The sequence below is a fragment of the Podarcis raffonei genome, chromosome 2 (genome assembly GCF_027172205.1).
Source record: "Podarcis raffonei isolate rPodRaf1 chromosome 2, rPodRaf1.pri, whole genome shotgun sequence".
NCBI lineage: Eukaryota > Metazoa > Chordata > Lepidosauria > Squamata > Lacertidae > Podarcis > Podarcis raffonei.
Genome location: NC_070603.1, coordinates 116061369 through 116086160, shown reverse-complemented (window position 1 = coordinate 116086160; position 24792 = coordinate 116061369). Strand labels below are relative to the sequence as shown.

Genomic DNA, 24792 nt, shown 5'->3' with positions numbered 1-24792 from the left:
GTACAGCTGTGACAACAACCAGCAACTGTTCTTTTCTTCTGCTGGCAGAGCTCAGCTTCCTTCTCCCCCTCCATCTTCTCTCCTCCTAACAGAACAACCATTTGCTCACCACCTCATCTCACTCCAAACATAAACTGCTCTTTTTCAATAATGAAAAGAAAAAACCAGGCATTTGGCATATATTTATAACTGTATAAAACAAATCCATGTTTTTTCTGAACAGGTCTTTTTATCAGCTATCATAAATTTGCCATTGATTGGTTAATAAGTGATAGAGTTGAACTTTGTCTGAACGTTCCACCACACCCATTTTGTTCAGGCTGCAGAAAAAGATTTCTTTTTCATTTTATGCTTTGGACCCCTGACTCTTCCCCTTCTCCTATCCATAATGCTACCAGGGAAGCACTTTAGGGCAGACTCAGCCCCACGGAGCGACTTGGGGGTCACCCACTGTGATGGGATGGTGAGCTGCTTGTGCGTAAAATCCTAGTCCCTCAGAGTTTGGCTAAGTCCACAAACCTCTGTCTGTGACGGAGCTCCTTAAGCATGGCTCCATCAGTCGCTCGTTGAATCGGACAGTGGGCGTTTACGGAACTTCTTCCAGCATAAAAGCTCCTTAACGGAAACGCGTCTTCTGGACTCTCGGCGTGACAGTTTCCGGCGAGGAGTGGGTGTCCCTACAGGAGGTCCTGAAACCTCCCCACTGTTCTCGCTTGAAGTATCTCTGAGCCCTCCCTCCGACTCACTTTCCCTTGTAACTCCACTTCTCCCCCTGCTGGTTCCCTCCCCAGCTGAATGGTCTCTCTCACCCTCCGTGAGCCCTTTCACCTCCTGCGTCTCAGATGGCAGTTCCCTGACATCCACCTCCCCTCCAGGGCCCCCTTCACCCCCTTCCCTCCCCTCCTCTGCAGGAGGCGAGGGAGCAAAACCCCTGAAGGAACCTCCCTCATCTTCCGAAGTTTCGAACACTTCCCTCCACCTGTTGCTGTTTCCGGTTTCCAAGTACTCCTCCTCATCGGAGTCTGTTCCTTCCTCCAACTCCGATTCCCTGAATCCTTCCAGTTCCTCCTCATCGTCGGTGGTGCCAAAGTACTCCCTCCGGAACCTCGCTACTGGCTGAGGTTTCCTGGGGAACCTTTGGTGGAACGTTTCGACCAAGATCTCGTCACGGACCTCCTCTGCCGTCACCCAGGTGTTTTCCGACTCCGGTTCCCCTTCCCACGCGACCTAATACTCCACCTGATTACCCTTCCACCTGGAGTCGATGATTTCCGCCACATGGTTGCTGCTTTCCCTTTCTTCTATGGCTGGCCCCCGTGTGGATACCCCTTCACCTTCCCCCCTATATGGTGACAGTAATGACCTGTGGAATACTGGGTGCAGTTTCATGTGGTTCGGTAACCGGAGTCTGAAAGCCACTGGGTTGACCTGTTGGATGACCTCAAATGGTCCCAATCTTTTGGGTCTCAATTTCTTGCAACCCCCCTTGAACGGCAACCCTTGGGTTGATAGCCAGACCTGACTCCCCACCCTAATGGTTTCACCTTCCCTTCTGCTCTTGTCTGCCTGCCTCTTATATTCTTCTTTGGCCCTTTCTAAGTTGAGTTGGAGTTGACGATGGATCGCTTCCATTTCTTCTACAAAATGTTCAGCGGCCGGGACACTCCATCTCTCCCCTCCTCCCCCTGGAAACGCCCTGGGGTGGCACCCATAATTAGCCAAAAAGGGGCTCATCCCGGTGGACACATTCTCTGCATTATTGTAAGCAAATTCTGCTAGCGCCAACTTTTCGACCCAATCGTTCTCTCTGTCATTGACATAACACCTCAGGTATTGTTGGAGGATACCGTTTGCCCTCTCCGCCTGCCCATTGGTCTCAGGGTGCCTGGCAGTCGAAAAGTTGACCTCTACGTGCAACAAGCTCATAAGTTTCCTCCAGAATCTGGACGTGAACTGTTTCCCTCTGTCGGAGACCACCCTCAAGGGGGCGCCATGCAGCCTAAAAATATGTTCTACAAACAATTTCGCTGTCTCTTCCGCCGTGACTGCATGTGAGCAAGCTACAAAGTGACCCATCTTAGTTAACAGGTCTACTACGACTAGTATGGCGGTTTTCCCCTGGGATTTGGGCAGATCAGTCATAAAATCTATCGATACCGCCTCCCACGGTCGTTCTGGTGTGGGTAACGGTTCTAATAACCCCGCTGGCGCCCGCCTTTCTCCTTTGGCTCTCTGGCATTGGTCACACCTTCTCACATACTCCCGTACATCCTCCCTCACCTTGGGCCACCAAAACTCCCTGGTCACCAACCACATGGTCTTGTGTTGCCCAAAATGCCCCGCTGTGGGATTGTCGTGCAGCTGTTTGAGTACTCTCCCCCTCAATTCCCCTTCGGGTATGTATAGTGCCCCTTTGTAATACAATGCCCCGTTTCTTTCTTCAAAACCTCCGGGGTCCTCTCCCTCTCTCCTTAAACCTCTGAGCTTATCCTGGGCGTATTCATCATTTACCGTTCCCTCTACCAGTTCTCTTTGCCCCACCCAGGCCGCCCCACACACCCAGTGGTCCTCTGGGATAATATGTCTCTCTTCAGGCGCTCCCTCCCCCTCCAAATATTCAGGTTTGCGTGAGAGAGCGTCCGCTCTGATGTTTTCTGGACCTGGCACATAGCAGATTTCAAAATGGAATTTGGAGAACTCCTGGGCCCACCTCACTTGTCGTTGGTTGAGCACTCGTGCTGTTCTCCAATACTCCAAATTCTTGTGGTCCGTACACACTTGCACCTTATGCTGTGCGCCAATTAGTAAATGTCTCCATCTCCGGAACGCTTCGTGAATGGCGAGTAGTTCTCGGTCATATACGGTGTAGTTCCTCTCGGATTTGTTCAGCTTACGCGAAAAGAAGGCACACGGTCTCCATTCCGACTTATTGCTCCCTGGCTGAAGCAGCACCGCCCCCACCGCCCGGTCTGAGGCATCAGTTTCCACTCTCATGGGTTTTTGTAAATCCACATGCAGGAGCTGTTCTTCCGAAGCGAATGCCCTTTTCAATTCCTCAAATGCTTGCTCCGCCTCCGCCGTCCAAACGAATTTCTTCTTGCTGCTTAGACAGTCCGTGATGGGAGCCGTTAAGTGGGCAAAGTTCTTGATGAATTTACGGCAAAAGTTCCCAAACCCTAAGAACCTTTGCACATCCTTTTTTGTTTTCGGTGTCTTCCATTCCAGCACCGCCTGGACCTTGCCTGGATCCATGGCTAATCCCTTGTCTGATAAGCGGTACCCCAGGAATTCCACCTCCTTGGTGTGAAACTGACACTTCTCCAATTTCACCCACAGCTGGTTTGCTTGCAGCTGGCTCAGCACTTCCCTGACATCCTTTACATGCTGCTCCTCATTCTCTGAATATATCAGCACGTCATCGAGGAAGGCCACGCAGTTCTTGTAGAGCAAAGGTCCCAGGACATGGTTCATGAGCGATTGAAAACAGGCGGAGCCTGATTGCAATCCGAATGGCATAACTAAATATTCAAAAGCCCCCAAAGGGGTGAACATGGTGGTTTTCCATTCATCCCCTTTCCTTATTCGTATCAGGTTGTATGCCCCTCTCAGGTCCAGTTTCGTGAATATCTTTCCCTTCCTCACCCTGGTCAAAATGTCATCAATCCTGGGCATGGGGAAAGTCACTGGTTCTGACACGGCATTTAGCCGCCGGTAGTCCACTACAAGCCTGGGTTTATCCGTGTTTTTTTTGTCCACAAAAAACACTGGGCTCCCCCCCACCGCTCTAGACTCTCTGATGAAGCCCCTCTTCAGGTTTTTATCAATAAACTCCCTTAACTCCTGCATTTCTCTGTCTGACATGGCGTACAGCTTGCCCACGGGGAGCTGGGCCCCAGGGACCAGGTTAATCTGGCAGTCAAAGTCTCTATGCGGTGGTAGTTTATCTGCTTCCCTTTCGCTGAAGACCTTGCTCAGGTCAGCGTATTGTTTGGGCACCTTCCCTTTGTCCGCCACTTCCGTCCCTGCTAGAAAGGCTTTTGCCCCTTCTGGCACCTTTCCTTCTCTGCAGTGTTCCAGGCAATGTGCTGACCCAAAGGAGACCACTCTCTGATGCCAGCCCACTAGCGGGTCATGCAACGCTAGCCAGCTCATTCCCAAAATGACGGGAGCCCCTCCCAGGGTGGCCACATTGAACGCTATCCTTTCGGTGTGCCTGGCCACCCTCATAACCATTGGGACGGTCTGCAGGCTAACTTCTCCTCCCAACAGCTCCCTCCCATCGATCGTGGTCACCTGCAGGGGATTGCTTAAAGGGAGTATCTGTATCTGGTGTTCAGCTGCAAACTCCTTACTCATGAAATTGCAGGAGCTGCCTGAGTCCAACAGCGCCTTTGTCTTTAGTGGGTATCCGTTTGCCAGCTCTAGCAACACCTCTATTACTAGGGCTGGTCTTGGAGGTTCCGGAGTGGGCACTTTTACTGCTCCTTGGCCTGGCTGCAGTGCCCTGACGGTGGCAGCCAGGCGTTGGCTTTTACTGGCTCCTGGACCCCCTCCTCCTTCCCCCCAACAGCTCCTGCCATCCCTTGCCATTCCTTTCTTTGCGGGCAGACTCTGGCAAAGTGACCTGGCTGCTGGCAGAGATAACATTTCTTGGCGCTCTTTCCCTCCTTCTTCCTCCCTTCACTGGGATTTGAAACTGCACGCGCGCGCGCTGTTCCAACTTCCATCGGCTCTCCGGGCGGGAAACTTGGCTCTGGAATCTCTGGAATGCGGAAATCCCTCCAACGCTCTCCTTTCCCCTCCCGCTTCTCCAAGGCTCTTGCCTCCTGGCGCGCTCCAATGGTCAGCGCTGATTTGGTCAGCTGGTCCATAGACTCCGCCCTGGGCGCCCGGGAAAGTTCGTCTTTCACCTCCGAAGAAAGCCCCTCTTCAAAGAGCATTTGAATGGGTTCCGCCGATAGGTCCCACCCCAATTTATGTATCAACATTGTAAACTCAGTCCAGTACTCACGAACTGATCGGCTACCCTGTTTGCAAGCCATCAATTGTCTGCGCACCAGTCCCTGTTCAATCTCGCTGGAAAACATCAAATCCATGGCGCGAAAAAACTTCCTTGTGTCCTTCAGCATTTCACTATTCCCTGCCATCAGGGGTCTAACCCAGTCTCTCGCACCCCCTTCGAGATGGCCAATCACAAACGCCACTCGCGATGCCTCGTCGGGAAAGTCGTTAAACTGCAGTTCGAGAGCATACTGCATCTCTGTCCTAAAGGCTTGGTAGTTCCTGGGGTCCCCCCCAAACTTCTGCACCAATCCTGGCATCTTTCTTGCTAGTGTAGCGCCTTTTGCCTTTTCTGCATCCTGCGCCCTCCTTTCCTCTAGCCTCGCCGTTTGCAGTGCTAGCTGGACTTCCAACACCCTGTACCTTTCTTCCAGGCTTGGACCCTCTCCAGCTCCTCCTGCTCCCCCGGCTCCGGCTGGGTTGCTCATGATGCCTCTCTGCACAAGCTGCTTTCAGGGACTGTCCGATTGCTGTGATGGGATGGTGAGCTGCTTGTGCGTAAAATCCTAGTCCCTCAGAGTTTGGCTAAGTCCACAAACCTCTGTCTGTGACGGAGCTCCTTAAGCATGGCTCCATCAGTCGCTCGTTGAATCGGACAGTGGGCGTTTACGGAACTTCTTCCAGCATAAAAGCTCCTTAACGGAAACGCGTCTTCTGGACTCTCGGCGTGACAGTTTCCGGCGAGGAGTGGGTGTCCCTACAGGAGGTCCTGAAACCTCCCCACTGTTCTCGCTTGAAGTATCTCTGAGCCCTCCCTCCGACTCACTTTCCCTTGTAACTCCACTTCTCCCCCTGCTGGTTCCCTCCCCAGCTGAATGGTCTCTCTCACCCTCCGTGAGCCCTTTCACCTCCTGCGTCTCAGATGGCAGTTCCCTGACACCCACACTTCTGCTTGCTGTTTGCAGCTGAATTGGGGAAAAGATCAATTGGTTTTTCTGAGGATTGACATTTGTTCCTAATTCAGTGGGTTTTCCCAGGGAAAGCAGAGGGACAAACAAGAAACTGCTTTGACCCATGCCTAGACAGCACGGGAGAAACTTCTGTCCCTGGCCTGCTACAAATCATCATCCAGTGCAACCAGTGCTGTTTCAGTCCCATGATGGGAATTGCAATTTGAAGGGGTCCAAATCATTCACATTTCCAGCTTCCAATTTGGGGTGAGATTCCTTGGGCTGGGCTGTTTCTCTGCATTGAGGGAAGGGAGGCTAAGGGGCCACCCCCACCCCCCCAAATACTGGCTCAAGCAGCCTTAGCAGAAATCATGCCCACACACAGTGGTCACTTGATCCTTGAAGTAATCCAGGCAGATGGGACAAGTGGCTTCAGCACAGAGATCCTGGACGGGACCCCCAGAACCAGCCATGGCTGCTGCCTCACAGTGAAGGCACAGCTGTCTTTCAGTTTTTCAGTTGTCAGTCTGTGGGAGTTTCCCTGTGTGCAAATGACTCGCCATCTCAGGGCTGATGTGCTTGGCTGTGGCTGTTTTTATCCTGGCAGGCCTGCACAGCTTTCCTAGAGGTGTCTTGAGCAGCCTCAGTTGCTTTGCATTGCTTCTGAAGCCTGTATACTGTGGGAGTATGTTGTCCTTAGGGGTGATAGGTCAATTCTTTTTGAATGAATAAGAGAACGCAAATCACTGGCATTGTGGGGAAGCAGACTCTGCTTTGAGAAAGAAGTGCTTAGCGGAGACTGCTCTTTCTTCCTGGCCTGAACACAGCAATCCCCTGCTCTGTTCTGGGATCTGATCTGGCTGGGAGCTGACTTCAGGCACCAGGCCCAACGACAGACCAATTCTGCGTTACAAAGATATCTGCAAACATGACATGAAAGCTGGCAACATCAACCTGCCATTTTGTTTCCCTTGAAGGTAATTGCAGTGCCTAGAAACAGACAGACAGGTCATGTATTCACAGCAGCAGCCAGAGGAGGAATGACCACTAGGAGGAGCATCAACAGAAGAAACGCCCTGGTGCATCTGCAGCAGCACAACTAGACACCTTCATCTGCCCCAGCTGACACAAAACATGTCTTTCCTTCATCGGTCTCTACAGCCACAGCAGGTACTGCAAACTTTTGATTTGGCTTAAGATGGATGCCAGCTTTGAATATATTAAAACAGTAGGTAGAATGGGTTTTCTTTTTCTTTTTCTGCTATGATGCTCTACAGCCTCAGCCCACATTCACCCAGAGTTGCTGTCAGCAACCATCCCACTCCAACACAGAACGCAAACACTCCCAGGATTTATGCATATTCCTTTTATTGTGTATTTGTGATGATTTCTGCGCATTATGCTATCTGGGAAGTCTATGCAATCCCAGTTTTAATACTATTTGTGCCCACAAAGCTTTGCAGTCTTCATAACTGTTTCTTTTCTGATCAGTCCATGTCCTGTCACTTCCTGCTGAAATCCTATAAATTTTCATACCAGTAATGTTCTGTTGTAGGTTTTTCTTTTGGTCCCCTTTTATTCCCTTACAGCCCAAGAGTGCCCCTCCAAATGGCAATAATAGGGTAACATTCTGGAAATATAGTGGAATAGCTACTAAAGCAGCTGTATAGATGGTCCAGAATAAATCCTATTATTGCATCAATGACATCTTGCAACAAACACCGGCAAAAGCCCTCCAGTCTGAAGGGGCCCTTCAACAGCCTGCAAGGGAAGTTTTGGAACTTTTCTTTTAGACGGTTTCATTTTGGGGGCTTTCATATACCTCCCATATAACCATGCACTCTGGGCTGTTCACAAATTCAAATATAGCTGATTAAAAATCAACAAGAGAAAAGCTGTACCAACACCACAATAATGTAAAAACATAAAAATCAACATAAGCTCATGAACAACACTGAAAATCGACAATAGAGAAAACAAAATAGTTACAATAATTCAAGTATATTAAACCATAATTAATAAAAGCGAGGGCAGGGGGAGGTAAATAAGATGCAGGTAATACTGAAAAGACCCTCTTTGGGGGATTATCCCACATTTAGGTTGGGAGCCACAGGAATGACTCCATGTGAATTATATAGGGCAGATATAGCCAAGTTGCTGAACTACAACTCCCATAATCTCTGAATTCAGTGAGATTTCTCTCTGAGGAAATGTGGAGATGGGGAGGCTGCATTTGCAAGGGGTTGGAAGTTGGGGCTTCACAGACAGTCTTCGTATTTCCTTCCTGCCTGAGATCCACAAGACTAGGAGCTTTAGTTTCAAAGGTGGCTGGGGGAACTGTTTTCCAGTAATCTATTAATGCAATTATGTGGGCATTTTAACAACCATTGGAGGTCTGGTCATGAGAGGAAGGTGAACAACAGAACCAGGATCGCAGGGGGTGGCGGGTGAATCCTTTTGAGGAATAGGTTGTTTATAGGGATGGTTAAAGTGTTTCCCTATCTTTAAGGACTCCACTGCAGAGGGAATTCTGGGAAAGGGAAGGGAAAAGAAAATCCCAGATTTTGTTTTGTAGTTTCCTCCGAGTGTGACTGGAATGACTCCTCTCACAGGGCACCTGCAAAGATGTCAATTTTGCTCTTAACTAGAGATCCTGAGGTGGGTTTCAGATCCCCACAGAAAAAAGTAAGGGAGAAGGGTCTCCCCAGAGAACGAGGTTCCTGAGAATGTGTAGAGTTCAACTCCTGAGTCAGCATCAGAAAAAGACACACGTCCCCCTTCATAGTCCAGAGACACTTGAATCCTTTTGGGCTCCTCACTCAGGGGCAGAAGAAAGTAATCCGGGGAGGTGCAGGCCCAGTACTTGCATTCCCACTTCCCCACAGCCCAGATCCCTCCCTCAGGGCTTATGTCATATTTTAATTTCAAAGCTGATGAGATATGAAAGTGATCTAAGTGGCCTCTCATAGAATGTAAGCTCCTTCTCCTCACAGACCTTCTGGCGACCCCCAAAACCCAATATTGCTCACTTCCCACATTGACTTCCCAGAAATGTCTGCCTGCTGTGAATCCCTCACGTCCCAACACACAAGGCCCGTTGCTGAATCTCTCAGGGTTGTTGGGCAGGATCTGAGGCTTGTTTTCCAATCTCACACTTTTCTGATCCTCAGACAGGCTGAGAATCGGGTGGGCTGTGTCTGGATCCAGAGTGACATTTCCTGTTGGGGAGAAGATGGGAAAAGTGAAGAGAGACAGAATCAGCCAAGAGGCAGAGACAGACATCCTGATCCAAGAAACACCCAGAAGAACCAAATTTCCGCTAAGATAAATGGGGCTTCCTCACTTTTCATTCAGGATTGGGACCCTCCCCACTTTCTCCCAGACTGACCTCAGAATAAATACCTTCCCTGTGGCTTTTTAAATTTTTTTTTTTTTTTGCTCCTTTTATTGTGTCCTCCTGTCAATCCAGTCACACAAGAAGCAAAACAACCCAGAAAATATTCCCTCAGCTCTTCTATCCAGTGAAGGGGAGGAGGGATGGATGGGGCAAGAGGAGAAAAACTTTCCCTTGCTCCGAGTGATGGAGATTGAACTAGAGAGTCCTTTTTCATGTGTTTTCCCCAGCCTCCATAAACACCCTCAAAACACTGCAGGCTGCCTGTTCCTGCCTGGAATCTTCAACTGCTCTGAAGCTGCAGGACCCCACTTGTGCGTAGGAACAAAGGTCTTATCCACAAAGCACTTTGTATTTGCAGCAGTTTGCATTCCCAATTAATTTGTATAATCCAGTCTCAGTGTTTCCCCACTGTAGGTTTGGATTCACCCGATATGAAGAGAATGCAATAATGTGGGGATAACTGAGCTCCAGACCACTGCACTCAATGCTGCTGTTGATTTATTTTACTGCTGTTGATTTATTATATTTATCTAAATTTTGTTTATATCCCATTTTAACCATCAAATTCATACAAATGTTATATCAGTCCTGTCAATGTTTTTAAATGTTTACAGTGCTCTTTGAGATAGTCTATAAACTTTCAGCATTCTTTATTGAATTTCTCATCTTCTTGGTTTCTGATTCTCCCGTTCAGTCTTGCCATTTCAGCATAGTCCGTGATCTTAATTATCCATTCTTCCCTGGTTGGGACCCAAACCAGAATACTTCACATGGAAACCACATTAAAAAGTGTATGCTGAGAATGCACAGTTGCCTGTCTGTGTTTCTTGACACACTATCTGGGATGGGAAAACAAGTGGAAGCAGTCAGCTCTGTGTGCACATGCCCTGCTGGTTATTATTATTATTATTATTATTATTATTATTATTATTAATAATAATAATAAATTTATTTATATACCACCCTCCACAGCCGAAGCCAGGCTCAGAGCAGCTAACAACAATAAAAGTAAAACAGTTACAGATAGGTAGCCGTGTTGGTCTGCCATAGTCAAAACAAAAAAATTTTTTTCCTTCCAGTAGCACCTTAAAGACCAACTAAGTTAGTTCTTGGTATGAGCTTTTGTGTGCATGCACACTTCTTCAGATACACTGAAACAGAAGTTGCCAGATCCTTCTATATAGTGAGAAGGTGGGGAGGGGTATTACTCAGAAGGGTGGTGGGAATGGGTGATTGGCAGATAGCTGTGATGAGCCTGTTGACGACTCTTAACGACTGCAATAGGTCTTACAGGAAAAAGCAAGGGGTGAGAAGGTGAAAAATGGCTTTGTCATGTATAATGAGATAAGAATCCAATGTCTTTGTTCAGACCAGGTCTCTCCATGGTTTTAAGTTTGGTAATGAGTTGCAATTCAGCAGCTTCTCTTTCCAGTCTATTTCTGAAATTCCTGGACATTATACCCAAGGGTCTTAGAATTAAGAACCCTCTACAATCCACGTATCCCACTGAATATGCAAGAAAACTATGCAACACTTTCTCTAAGAAGCTGCTCAAACATCTGATCAGCGTTCTCTACTCTAAACAGAAGCTAATAAAGGAGGAACTCCTTGTATTGGACAACTCTATCAGGAACCACCAAGCTTGGCAAGAGTTCCAAAAGTAAAAACAAAACATTTACCACTCTCAACTGGAGCTACTGAAAAAACAGAAAAACAAGAAACTCTCTAACCTTTCCAACCTACAGGCTACTAATCAAAACAAGATCAACAATATTGTCAATCTCTCACAGCAAGCACTCAGCCCAGCTGAGGAATCAGTCCTTTCACATGGACTGTCATTCTGCCCTGCCAAATCCCCACACATGATTCAGTTCTACGGGGACTTGGAAGCATTTTTCCGCCGTTTACGCCTGAAGGAGTATTTTCAACACACACAACAACAAGACAAAGCAGAACAAGCAACAACTCCACAACACAACACCTCTCAACCCACTGGAGAACAACAACCACCCTCCCAACAGAACACTGACCACCAACTACCACCGAAAAAGTGTTACACAAAAAGGGACTCCACATGGACCCCTTCTGATGGACGCAATACCACACTGGACTTGTACATTGACTGCTTCCGCCACAGAATCCAAACAGATGTGACCAGAAAACACCATCACTTACAACAAAATCTAAACCATGCTGAAAGGAGAACCATAGATAATCTCAGAAACAACCCAGACATTATAATTAAAGAAGCAGACAAAGGTGGAGCTGTCGTCATCATGAACAAAACTGACTACATTCAGGAGGCTCACAGACAACTTTCCAATACCGCCTTTTACATAAAATTGGACTCAGACCCCACACAAGAATACAAAAAAGAACTGAACAAGATTGTTAAGGAGCTACCCCTACACATCCAAGAACAGATCCTCACCAACACACCAACAGAACCTCGACCAGGAACTTTCTATCTTCTACCTAAAATACACAAACCAGGAAATCCAGGACGCCCCATCATTTCAGGTATTGGCACTATTACAGTGGGTGTCTCTGGTTATATGGACTCTGTTCTGAAACCATATGCCATCAGTGCTCCCAGCTATGTACGTGACACCACAGATTTTCTGAGGAAAATACAATCTTTAAATAATCTTCCCAACAACACTATACTAGCTACTATGGATGTGGAATCTCTGTATACCAACATCCCACGCAACGATGGTTTACAAGCTATAAGGAACACCATTTCAGATAAAACCACAGCAGACTTTGCCACCAAACTCTGCCAATTTGTCCTTACCCACAACAACTTCAAATTCGGTGATGACCTGTTCCTTCAGATCAGCGGCACAGCAATGGGCACCCGCATGGCCCCACAGTATGCCAACACCTTCATGGCAGATTTAGAACAACGTTTCCTAAACTCCTACCCACTCAAACCTCTCTTGTACCTGCGATACATTGACGATATTTTTATCATCTGGACACATGGTCAACAGACCCTGGACACCTTCCACCAGAAATTCAATGATTTTCACCCCACAATCAACCTAACAATGAATCAATCTATGCAAGAAATACATTTTTTGGACACTACTATAAAAATACAGGATGGACGCATAGACACCACCTTATACCGTAAACCAACTGACCGACAAACATATCTACATGCCTCTAGCTACCATCCCAAACATACCAAACAGTCCATTGTATATAGCCAGGCACTACGTTACAGCCGTATCTGTTCCAATTCTACAGACAGAGACTCTCACCTAAGAGATCTACAGCAAACCTTTTTAGAACTAAAATACCCAGCAGATGAAGTTAGACAACAGATCAACAGAGCCAGACAGATACCCAGAGAGAACTTGCTGCAAGACAGACCCAAAAAAGAAAATAACAGAACACCTCTAGTCATCACATACAGCTCCCAAGTTAAAACAGTACAACGCATCATCAGAGATCTACAACCTCTCCTGGACAATGACAGTTCTCTTTCTCAAGCTCTGGGAGGGAGACCTTTCATTGCCTACAGACAGCCACCCAATCTTAAACAACTCCTAACCCACAATAATACTACAACCAGACGTAACACGGATACTGGCACCAGAGCCTGCAATAAACCCAGATGCCAACTTTGCTGCCACATACACCCGGACAACACTATTACTGGCCCCAACAACATCACACATACCATCTCGGGACTATTTAATTGCTCATCGTCTAACATTGTATATGCCATCAAATGCCAACAGTGTCCTTCAGCTCTCTATATTGGACAAACAGGCCAAACCTTACGCCAAAGAATAAACGGACATAAATCGGACATCAAGAATCACAAGACAGAGAAACCAGTAGGAGAACACTTCAGTCTCCCAGGACATTCTATACAAGATCTCAAAGTAGCTGTATTACTACAAAGGAATTTCAGAAATAGACTGGAAAGAGAAGCTGCTGAATTGCAACTCATTACCAAACTTAAAACCATGGAGAGACCTGGTCTGAACAAAGACATTGGATTCTTATCTCATTATACATGACAAAGCCATTTTTCACCTTCTCACCCCTTGCTTTTTCCTGTAAGACCTATTGCAGTCGTTAAGAGTCATCAACAGGCTCATCACAGCTATCTGCCAATCACCCATTCCCACCACCCTTCTGAGTAATACCCCTCCCCACCTTCTCACTATATAGAAGGATCTGGCAACTTCTGTTTCAGTGTATCTGAAGAAGTGTGCATGCACACGAAAGCTCATACCATGAACTAACTTAGTTGGTCTTTAAGGTGCTACTGGAAGGGAAAAAAAAAATTTGTTTTGAAAAGTAAAACGGTTTACATAAAATTACAATCAATTAATTGAAATGCATTCTAAAATCAGTTCATTCTAAAATCAATTCAAAATCAAATTAATAGCAACCATTGGGCTAGAGTTCTATGTGGATTACCGAAGGAGGGGGTCAGACTGTGCCTTGGCCAAAGGCCTAGTGGAACAGCTCTGTCTTGCAGGCCCTGTAGAAATATGTCAAGTCCCGCAGGGCCCTAGTCTCTTGTGACAGAGCATTCTACCAGATCGGGGCCACGGCCAAAAAAGCCCTGGCCCTGGTTGAAGCCAGCCTAACCTCCCTGAGGCCCAGGATCTCCAAGATGTTTTTATTTGAAGACCGTAAGGTCCTCCTTGGGACATACCAGGAGAGGCGTTCCTGTAGGTACGAGGGTCCTAGGCAGTATAGGGTCTTAAAGGTTAAAACCAGCACCTTAAACCTGATCCTGTACTCCACCGGGAGCCAGTGCAGCTGGTATAGCAGCTGGTGAATGTGATCCTGCAGCGAGGACCCCGTCAGGAGTCTCACCGTGGCATTCTGAACCCACTGGAGTTTCTGGGTCATTCTCAAGGGCAGCCCCACATAGAGTGAGTTACAATAATTGTTATGTATTGAAGTTCTCACCCTGGCCACCAGAAATATCGTGTATATAGTTTTCACTCAGGTCCACGTCAGTTACTTTAGGCAGGAAACCCTGGGTTGTTGTTGCTACAATGTTGACAGCCGGCTGTCTATACAGTGGTACCTCAGGTTAAGAACTTAATTCGTTCCGGAGGTCTGTTCTTAACCTGAAACTGTTCTTAACCTGAAGCATCACTTTAGCTAATGGGGCCACCTGCTGCCACTGCACCGCCGGAGCCCGATTTCTGTTCTGATCCTGAAGCAAAGAACCAGAGTCCCTCTTAGATAAAAGGGGCTTCATTGCATTGCATTCAGGACTGAGTCTTACACTGAAATCAGGGGAGGGAATCAAATTAGGCAACCTTTATTTACCTTTACCTAGAAAGTTGCTGAGTTTTTTTAAGGAGATCCCTGCCCCTCGCAAAACAGATTTCCTTCCCTTGTGAGCCTCTGACATTGTTGTCTTATCACCACAATACCACCACACAAACGTTTGTTGTTCTATAGGCTATTTGACCAAAATTTATAAGATTTTGACTTTGGCAGCAGTGATCTTAAAGCTCTTTAATGTCCTGAAAACACACCTGTATTTTTATATTTAAGCATCTTGAAACAAGCTGTGCAGAAACTGAACTTGGCAGTTTTAGTACATCAAGGACATGTTGGCTGTAGTGGGAGCCTACTGGCTAGGGTTGCCATATTTAAAATAGTAAAAATGCGGTCAAAATATAGTTTAGCCACAAAGCTTTTTTAAGGAGATCCCCCCCCCCCAAAGCCACAACCTTCATGCCAATGCTGCCACAGCTGACAAAGCTTTCTGAACCAGCCACGGCCAACAAAAGCCTTTAATCACAGTAATCTAAACAAGATTTGAACTCTGTTAATTCATTGTTTGTTAATAGGTTGTTTGTATTTTACATTTCTTGATGCTTATATATGGTGTATTGCAGTGGAACAATTGAAAAGAAATTGTTAATTACTAATTTTTAAAAAATGTTTATTTAAAATCTGTCAGGGACCCATGCCTAGTGAGTTCCAGAATCTATGGCGATATTGAGGGTCCCTGATGAACACAGGATTAGGCCCAAGTTGAAAAGTAGAAGTCGGCATCTCTGTGTGCAAATAAACTGTTGGTAAATAATCCGCATGATTAAAATCAACAAATTAGAAGACGAGGACAAATGCAACAGGGAACACCTACTGAATGAATGGAGAAGACTGAAGTTGCTCCTCATAGGTAAACCAAAAAAAGTGTTTTTGGGTAAATGTAAATGTGCCATCAAATATAATGTGCACCCTAATCTTTGTGACGTAATTTGACCAGAACGGTGCGCATTACATTTGAGTAAATATGGTACAGGTACCTTAGTTTACAAACTTAATCCGTTCCGGATGTCCGTTCTTAAACCAAAGCGTTCTTAAACCAAGATGTGTTTTCCCATAGTTCTGCTTCCCATGTTCTGCTTCCAATGCAAAGTTCACAAACCAAAACACCTACTTCTGGGTTTGAGCATTCGTAATCCAAGTTGTTCATAAACTAAGCTGTTCTTAAACTAAGGTACCACTGTATGTATGTATGTGGACCACTTGTCTAATTAGAATGAAACAAAAGTGCCAATTAACAGTCAAATCATGTTTAATTTGGACAAGATCAAAGAATCCAGCAAAAGCAAAAGAGGAAGGAGAAGACTGAGGCTGCAAACACACTAACCCTCTAGGAGCACAAAAATGTATTTTTTCTTAATCCAGAAAAGTAAATGCCAGTTTGCAACATGCTAATGTCAAGCTAGATTGATTCTAGAACCTCTCATCCACAAGGGTGGATGAAGATGTGCATGTCAGAGGAAGCAGGAAAGGCAATACCTCTTTTCCCTCTCTTAGAATAACGTCAAGGACAGGACAGACCACTGAGTCCCACTGAAATACCAGTCCCCAACCCCACCTTGAATTTGGTCCTTCACCCAAAATTTACCTTTCTGATGCAGTCCGAATAACAGAGCATCTGAGGAAGCAAAGAGATATAAAGTTTGAGAGCTAGACTTTTATACCTCAAATAATTCCACAACAAAATTTTTACTTCATAACATATTTTGGACTAATATAATGTCCAGTGTAAAATCCTTGCAGCCATTCTTCATTACCTTTTATTTCCTCCATCTCAACATATAGAATGGGATTTGCAATCCAAAATTTTGAGATCTTCCTCTTCAATTCTGTTGGAAAAGTCGGTGGATTTTCAGATGTCCCCTTTTGCTCATACCTGATGGGGAAAATAAAGGCTAACCCATTCAAATCCAGAATTTCTGAGTGCAGCAAAAGAAAGGAATTGAAAGGAGGAAGGAAACTGCAGAAAGTCAGGAAGGAGAGCTATGCACAGAGGAGAGAAGATTCCTCCTTACTAGGGACTCCAAAGCCAGACATCTGAGGGCCAAAGGAACAGCCTCAGGTCTCTGAGTCTCCTCACTTACATCTACTCAAATGGAGAAGTAGAATCAAGTGATACCATCCTGCTCAGAGCTTTTCAATTTTGGCTGCATTACCTACAACAAGCAAGAAAGATGTGGAGGAGAAAAAGATGATTGCTGCTGTTGACAAAAGTGAAATGTTCCTTCTATCCTCTTATCATGAACCCAAGTGACACCTTGAAGTTACATATTGCAGCTGAGATATGTTCAGGAACATGGTAAACACCCCAACTCCTGCTCTCTTTTTTGTAGCCCCAGAGGTGAGAGGTAACTGTGTGGGACTCTGTGGAATAGTCCTACAGATTGTCCATGGGACAGGTGTCTGCTTGGGACTGAGTGGGGCAGCCATCAAGGAGTTTGCTGTTGGAATTAATAAAGTGACAAATCTAGATGTGAAGTATTATCATTATCATTTTTATTCATTTCATTTCTATTCCGCTTTATATTCTTCATTAAAAAAAATTAAAGCGTTTTACTACACGCTAAAAAAACCACCCAGAATATACCTTTCTAAACTCAAAGTATTTATGTCTTGGGGTTGGTGGGATCTTGCTTTGACAACTTGGATATCCTCGGCTGTGGAGCCAGAATCCTCATAGGTTAAGCCAGATCTTTCATGAATATACAGAAGAAACATATTTTATTTTTGGTCAAAAGCCAATCCAGGCCATTAAAGAACATTACAAACATTATATAAGTAAAACAAAACATGACAGGGGAAATAACACTAATTAGTTTGGCAATCACCTGTGGTAAAGGGCGCAGTACTGCCATAAAGTATCCTTAATTTCACCTGGGATGTCAATATAATTAACACCCCTAAAATTAATACAGTGGTACCTTGGTTTAAGAACAGCTTAGTTTATGAACAATTTGGATGAAGAACACTGCAAACCCGGAAGTAGGTGTTTTGGTTTGTAAACTTTGCCTTGGAAGCAGAACATGTTCCACTTCCTGTTGAGTGTGTTCCATTTGTAAACTGAGTCCCCTGCTGCTATGGGAAAGCACACCTTGGTTTAAGAACGCTTTGGTTTAAGAATGGACTTCCGGAACGGATCAAGTTTGTAAACCAAGGTACCACTGTAGATTATTTCCCAACTGGTAACTCAAGATCTGGCAAAGCGTGTTCTCCTTCATGGAGAGCACGGGTTGCAGTGGGGTTAACCAGACACCCACTGTTGCTGGGCAAGTTGGTTTGGTTGGCCCAAAGTGTGATTGGACTCCTCGGGTTGCTGGGGAGAGTTTGATGTTGCCAAATTTGATTGACAGCCTGGGTTGAATATATTCCCTGCACGTAGCGTCGAGCTTTTTCTTTTTGCTGTGCACATCGGATCACCCGCCCACCCTCCCTAATTTTGGGGCGTTTGTTGCGTTTGACCTTGCTATGTCTGTCATGGTGTCGTCTGCTTTTGGGGAAGGGATCTGGTAGGAATTTTGTCCATTTGGCTGATTGGCTGATGCCATTTGGTTTTTGCCTACTGCGTAGCAAATCATCACAACTTGTAAGGTTGTTGGTTTTAGAAAAAATTGGTTGGTAGAGGGGTATGGATTGGCTGTGCCTGCCCCTCCAATGCTGTTGCTGCAAGGGTATTCCATTAAAGGAATCCAGGGGCTCACCATGCTTTTGTCCGCACCCCTGTAAAGGGGGATAGGGCCACACAAGAGCCCCTGGGAGCATTTGGGGAGAGGTGAGGGTCTGGTACCCAGCTCCATCTACTCCCGATAAAATGTTTTCCCTTAACACGCAATGGGATATCCTAAAATCTTATCTAGAAAAGTTTGTGAGAAGGAATTCCAAGGGGCTGTATGCAGGGAAAAGAAGCTGCAGGCCCTGGGGATGACTTCTATGCTTCGTTCCTTCCTTAGGGAAGGCAGACAGAGAGCCCAGGCTGGCAACACTGAGCATTACAACTGTTGAGGTGTGCTGGCTCAGGAAGATGGGAGCAGCTGAAGGGCTGGGACGGTGGCAGGGCCTGAGGCAACCAACCCCCTCTGCCTAATGGTAGAGCCAGCCTGCCCTCTTTGTCCCATTTCCTACTACAAAGACCTTTTTTGCCTTTGCTATGCCTTTGGGGGAGCTAAACATTTCTGAGTGGGATTGATTTACTTACTTACTTACTTCATAAAATATATATACTGCTTGATTGTAGAAAAAACCTCAGAGTTTGTTAGACTGAAGAAGAAGTCCAGCAAAACAAAATTAAGTGCAACTTTCCCCCAAAAAAGCACTTTCAATACAGAGTAGGCCACATGTTAAAGCACCATTTATATATCATCTCCAAGAGGCAATTAGCAATTACATTTGCGACAGGCTTGGCTTTGGGAATACATTTGCAAACAAACAAACTTAATTAATTACTTTTCTACACAGTTTGGGGTTTAGAATATATCTTGTTCGATCCCTCCTTCAGTTCTTTGGCCCTGATCTGTGGAGGAGGAAGTGAGGCGCCAGAAGCTCAAGGAGGGGTCCTCGGTTTACCTGTGAAGTTTCAGGGAGTGATATTAATGGAGATGAGCAGGATCCTCTTACCTCTGCAAAGTTCTTCTAATATCCTAGAAGGGAAAAGAGGAAACTCAGAATAGAATTCACTGGATAGGTATGGATGCATCTAACAATTCTGGTTTCTCTCCATTATTTTCCAATCTTAAGTTCAGTTCTTTTTTATTTTAAATGTTCCTAGGTATCCCATGTATCTTGGCCAGTGGGGGATTTGTGGATAACTGTTCCAACTGAAAGAGTTCCTTTTTCTGAGATATCCTTAACTTTAACAAAGTTAGCTAAGCACCTTCACACTACTTAGCTAAATCAGGTACTGCCAATCCTCTCTTCTGTGGGACAGTTTGCATATTAACATTATATAACTCTGGGACACTTACTTTGCCAAATAAAATTATCCATACTTTTCTGTCAGCTTTTCAATTCCTTCAAGTCAACCAAGAGAGGAAGAGTAAGAAACAAAACCAAAAACCTTGGCAGTATTGTCATGCTTATTGGACTGATCTTTGCTTTTCACAGAATCATAGAATTGTAGTGTTGGAAGGGATTCCAAGGATCATCTAACCAAGATGATTTTAACAGATGCAGCCCTTGGCTAGTGCTTCCCCCCAACACTGCCATTCCATGAGGGGGCCACGGGCGTGGTTGCAAGACCCCTGGCACCAGGCAGGGTGGGATCCCTGCAAGGGGGCGACTGGCTCGCACCCCCTCAAAATCATTTGCCTGGGGCTAAGGCCCCCCCTTGCCCTCACTTCGCTACACTCCTGCTCAAAGATGCAAGCCCCAACTCTGTGCCCCATTTGACAGCAGTCCATTCTACCTGACCTCCTTCTCCGTCCCTCCCCCTTTGGTCCAACATGGTCCACCCTGTAAAGCTCCGTGTGCAAGAATTCCCCCTTTTCCTCCTACGGAGCTTCCCCTGTCAAAACCTGCTCTTTCAAGCTGAATCGGGCCAAACAGCAATGCACAGAAAACCTGATTTGTCATTGGTTCTGCTTCAGCTTTAAAGAGGAATTTGGGGTGGGGAGACTGGAGGGGGGGGAGAAAGCTTGGGTTTGGGACTGGGAAAGCACTGACCTGTGCCTGGAAAGAGTGCAGCAAAAGGTGAGTGTGGTTAAACCCTGAGAGAGGAACTTTGGGCTGTTCTCGCCACAGTCTCACCTGCAGGAGTTCACTCGCTGGCTGCTGACTCTTCTCCTCCATCTCCCGGATGCTCCTTTCAAGAGAGGAGAGTTCGTCTGAGAGTCTAGCCAGGTGCTCCTCCCTTCTTCTTGTGATCTCCTTCTCCATCTCTTCTATTTCATTCAGCAGACGCTTTTCTTGTTCTTCCAGAAACTGGTGCAGTTGTCTGAACTTCTCCATGGTCTTCTGCCTCTCAGTTTCTGTTAATTTCTTCAATAGGCAGGAAGAAAGAAGAAAAGAAGAGGCCAGAGTCTTTAGAAAGACCTTCATTAACAATGTTATGGTAAATCACTCAATCATGGGGCTACATCAAGACTTGGGACTCAACTACACTGGACTAATAAGAATGTTATATATGCCTTACAAACATGTGACACAGGGGCCCCTATAGAGTTGTGATCTGTCCCAATGAGAAATTGCACTGAGAACTAATTTTTAAAACAGCGTTTTTTATAGTGTTTTCCATATCAGTATAGATCCAGCCTTGGTCCTTCAAGCTTACATGTTCTCTTAGTAGTCATTGTGACACTTACAAGCAAGCTGTTGCTTTCTTCCCCTAATTTTGCTTCATAAGCCAGAATTTTCTCTCTCTCTTTCTTCAGATGCTCCAGGCGATCACAGATGAGTGTCTAAAGAGAAAACAAAATCTCAGATTGGATTAGGACTGGGAGTGGGGAGCTTCAGTATTCTACATATATTTCTATTGTGTGGTCCTCCACTATTAGATTTTTATCTGATAATTGTTCTGGGAGCTTCTAGGATTTCTTTTGCTGTATGTTTAAAATTCAAGGGTTGCTTGAGAACTTTCATTCTATTACTCTTATAACATAACATTATTATTACTACATTACACAGGAACCCTTTGGCACAAGTGCAGAAAAAATGGTGCTTTAAAAAACAAAATCACATTTTAAAAAGTTGCCTTTGAAGCAGAACAAAGTGTTTGTTTGTTTTTGAAAAGGACAGAGACTAGGCCCAATTTTTGATCCACATTATGGTGCAGATTAGCAATTTATTATGTTTGCTTTATAGCCACACTGACAGCATATTCTGCACACAGACACACAGAAAGATATGAAAGGGTTGTGTTAGCAAGTGTCAAATTGACTTCCTACCTTGTATTCCTGGGCAACCTCTTCCTTGAGAACTATAGTGTGCGATTTATGTTCTGGGGATCGCTCACAAACGAAACACACCAATTCTTCATCTTCTTTGCAGAACAAGTGGAGTTTTTCCTTGTGTCTCTTACATAGATAATTTCCCCCTTTATTTGGTGCCGTGAATTTTATTTTTTCCACTATATTTCCCAGCTGCCAATTAGGGCGGAAACTCCCTCTCTGCATCCGGGCTTTGCAGACGGGACACTCCAAGTCCCCCACCTGCATTGGTTCCCATGTGTCAAAATACTTTACAATGCAGTCCCGGCAGAAGTTGTGGCCACAGTCCACGGTCACAGGGTCTGTCAGATACTCCTTGCAGATGGGGCATGTGGCTTCTTCTCTGATATCCGTGGATGAGGATGAGCCCATGATAGAGGAAGAGTCTGTGGCTTTGTTGAAATGAGAGGCAGGGAAATGCCTGTAAGGTAGAAACTATTCAGTATTAAGTGTTTCCACATCCTTCCAGTAAAACTAACTCTGCATTTCACTTTCTTATGAAACGTATCCTCCACAATTGGTCCTGTTATACAAATTTTAAGGTGCTCGCACATAGTAGGCACACACTCACCACAGAAAACCAATCCTTCGGCCTTCAAAGGATTAGGAAATATTCCCAGAAAAACTAGAACTTGTATTTGAGTGTATAAAATTTACACAATTCACAAAGCAAGAGCGAGGCCATCTTTAGCCTCCAGCTGAACTGTGGGACCCCTCCATATAGCTAGCAGGAAGTTCTTGGTAAAATCATTCTTCCACAGCCCGGCAAAGCTTTATACTTTCAAATCACTGTATTTGAAAAGGGGCCAGTCTGTGTCATTAAACTCTGACACCAAGGTCTTCACCATTTCCAAAGGATGCTCTGGCAAGCCGCAGAAAAACAATTAGCATGTATTGTTCAAATCTCTGAGTGGCAGATTTGTAAACATATTGGACCAACATATTATTCTGAGCATGGTCTGATTTACAAGTGCAACCCTTTTCTGTGTGGTTTGTACAGGCAACTCCCCGTCCACATCATCCCACACGATGGCAGAGTGCATGCAAATCTGTCCCCATTCTGGGCCCCAAGAGTGTGTGCACAGTCACGTGTCAATTGAACACACACAAAATGCTTGGTACAGTGGTACCTCGGGTTAAGAACTTAATTCGTTCTGGAGGTCCATTCTTAACCTGAAACTGTTCTTAACCTGAGGTACCACTTTAGCTAATGGGGCCTCCCACTGCCGCCGCACCACCGCCGTGCGATTTCTGTTCTTATCCTGAAGCAAAGTTCTTAACCCGAGGTACTATTTTTGGGTTAGCGGAGTCTGTAACCTGAAGTGTCTGTAGCCCGAGGTACCACTGTACCTGTATGATGACTTTCAGTGGTCCTTGGTTAAGGGCTGTACGATTTCTAAAATCTTTAAAAGTTTTGTTCTGGGTCCCCTCACTTCCTTGCAAGGCGGGGGAGGGGGACTCTGTTGCAACAGACATCAAATATTTTCTTTGCTTTCCTCCACTGGTTCCTTCCTCCATTCATTCTTCTCTGACTGATAATGGACTTAAGGGATTCTAGGTCCCTTGATGGTGAGATGGGCTTTAAAAGTCAACCCCAAATTTTTGTATAACAGTCCCACTGCCTGACACTGTAAAACCCAAATGAAAAATCAGCTTGAACACTCATTCATCATTGACCTACAAGATCACCTGACCCCAAATGTGCCCACTTGACGGCTTCAGTTGGAGGATTTGGCACTTTTACTGGTGCCACATAATACCTGCGCCACATCTGTCAGAACTCTATCATTTAGTGTGGTGGCTCCAAAACATTGGAACTCCCTTCCTATAGATCCCAAGCAGGCACCTTCAGAGTCTTCTTTTCAGTTCCTTGTTTAGACAAGACAACCCAGATGATTAGAAAGTTTCTATGGCTTTTCATTTGTTTTAGTCTATTCTACTGCGGTCTAAACTTTCTGTATGTTTTAAATTATAGTTTAATTTAATTGTTTCTTAGCTTTTTCATTAACTGCTTTGAGGTTCTTCTACAATCAGGAAGTATTTTGTTAAATAAATAAAAAATCTGTAGCCAAAGTCATTACGAAGTAAAATATATAAAAAATGATGAAACACGGTGAGCAGTTAAAATAACTATTAAAACAAGGCAGTCAAATGAAAATGTGCTCCACTGAAGAATTGAACTTATCATCCCCAATTGCCAAGTTAAAGCAAAACAGGTCACCTTTTCAGAAATGTTTGCCTGCTGCCTGTATTCACTCTCCAGTAGAAAGAATAATAGAGCTTCATGAAATATGGAGAGGTCCCTCAGTCATTGAGTGGGACATAATCTCACATTCATGTGAAGGTCCACTTTCCTGGCGCTGCATCAAGAGTGGCCCATGAATGGCACCGAGGTGACAGACAAGGACAGAAGCCATTGCAGGGCTCCAAGTCCTCTTTTGGGTGACCAGCCAACACCTCCACTGACACCCATGGCAGCTCCTCTCCCAGAGCTAACAGCATTCCCATAGGGGCTTGACTTTCAGCCGAATGGTGGGGGAAGGCAAGGAAGAGGAACAGTTAAAAGGCTCTTCTATACACATTGGGAACTGAATGAAAATAGACCTGCTTGGGCCAAGGGCAGCCTGGGAACATGCAGTGGGGTTTGGTTGTCAGATACTCACCCCCAGACTAGCTTCTCTTGTGGGCAGGGAGATGGTGTGGTCAATCAAGGAGAAGTTCTGGGGTTACCTTTCCTTCTTCTTCTCAGCTGTTCTTTCTCCTGTCTCCTTCCCCTTTCTTTAGGGAGGGGCAAAGGGTGTGCACTTTTTACAGCTGTGACAACAACCAGCAACTGTTCTTTTCTTCTGCTGGGAGAGCTCAGCTTCCTTCTCCCCCTCCATCTTCTCTCCTCCTAACAGAACAACCATTTGCTCACCACCTCAGCTCACCCCAAACATGAACGGCTCTTTTTCAAAAAGAATAAGAAAAAACAGGTGTTTGGCATATATTTATAATTGTATAAAACAACGCCATGTCCCCCCCCCCCCCAGCAGGTCTTTTTATCAGATATCATAAATGTGGCATTGCTTGGTTAATAAGTGATAGCTTTGAACTTTGCCTGAATGCTCCACCACACCCATTTTGTTCAAGATGCAGAAAAAGAATTCTTTTTTTACTTCCTGCTTTGGACCCCTGACTCTTCCCCTTCTCCATAGTGCCA

At 45.4% G+C, this 24792-nt stretch overlaps 2 protein-coding genes across 2 annotated transcripts in view; both read right to left on the bottom strand.

The window, feature by feature from the left end:
- Positions 1-24792, bottom strand: part of LOC128409056 (tripartite motif-containing protein 10-like) — an 83502-nt gene that overhangs the window by 47311 nt on the left and 11399 nt on the right. The window lies entirely within an intron of this gene.
- Positions 7303-24784, bottom strand: LOC128409048 (tripartite motif-containing protein 10-like). Its single transcript, XM_053379236.1, has 8 exons — positions 24254-24784; positions 21549-22011; positions 20967-21062; positions 20413-20643; positions 19285-19307; positions 16431-16549; positions 16262-16291; positions 7303-9169 (listed from the first exon to the last, which is right to left on the bottom strand). The coding sequence occupies exons 2-8, from the start codon at positions 21960-21962 to the stop codon at positions 8592-8594; spliced, it is 1491 nt and encodes a 496-aa protein (XP_053235211.1). The 5' UTR covers positions 21963-22011; positions 24254-24784; the 3' UTR covers positions 7303-8591.

What these genes read in the sequence shown, in the direction of transcription:
- LOC128409048 (XM_053379236.1), bottom strand. Translation starts at nt 21,962, where the DNA reads ATGGGCTCATCCTCATCCACGGATATCAGAGAAGAAGCCACATGCCCC. An exon ending in AAGAAAGCAACAGCTTGCTT is followed by an intron (nt 20,644 to 20,966) that starts GTAAGTGTCACA and finishes TGCCTATTGAAG; the next exon opens with AAATTAACAGAAACTGAGAG. An exon ending in ATTAGAAGAACTTTGCAGAG is followed by an intron (nt 16,550 to 19,284) that starts GTAAGAGGATCC and finishes TTTCCCCATCAG; the next exon opens with GTATGAGCAAAAGGGGACAT.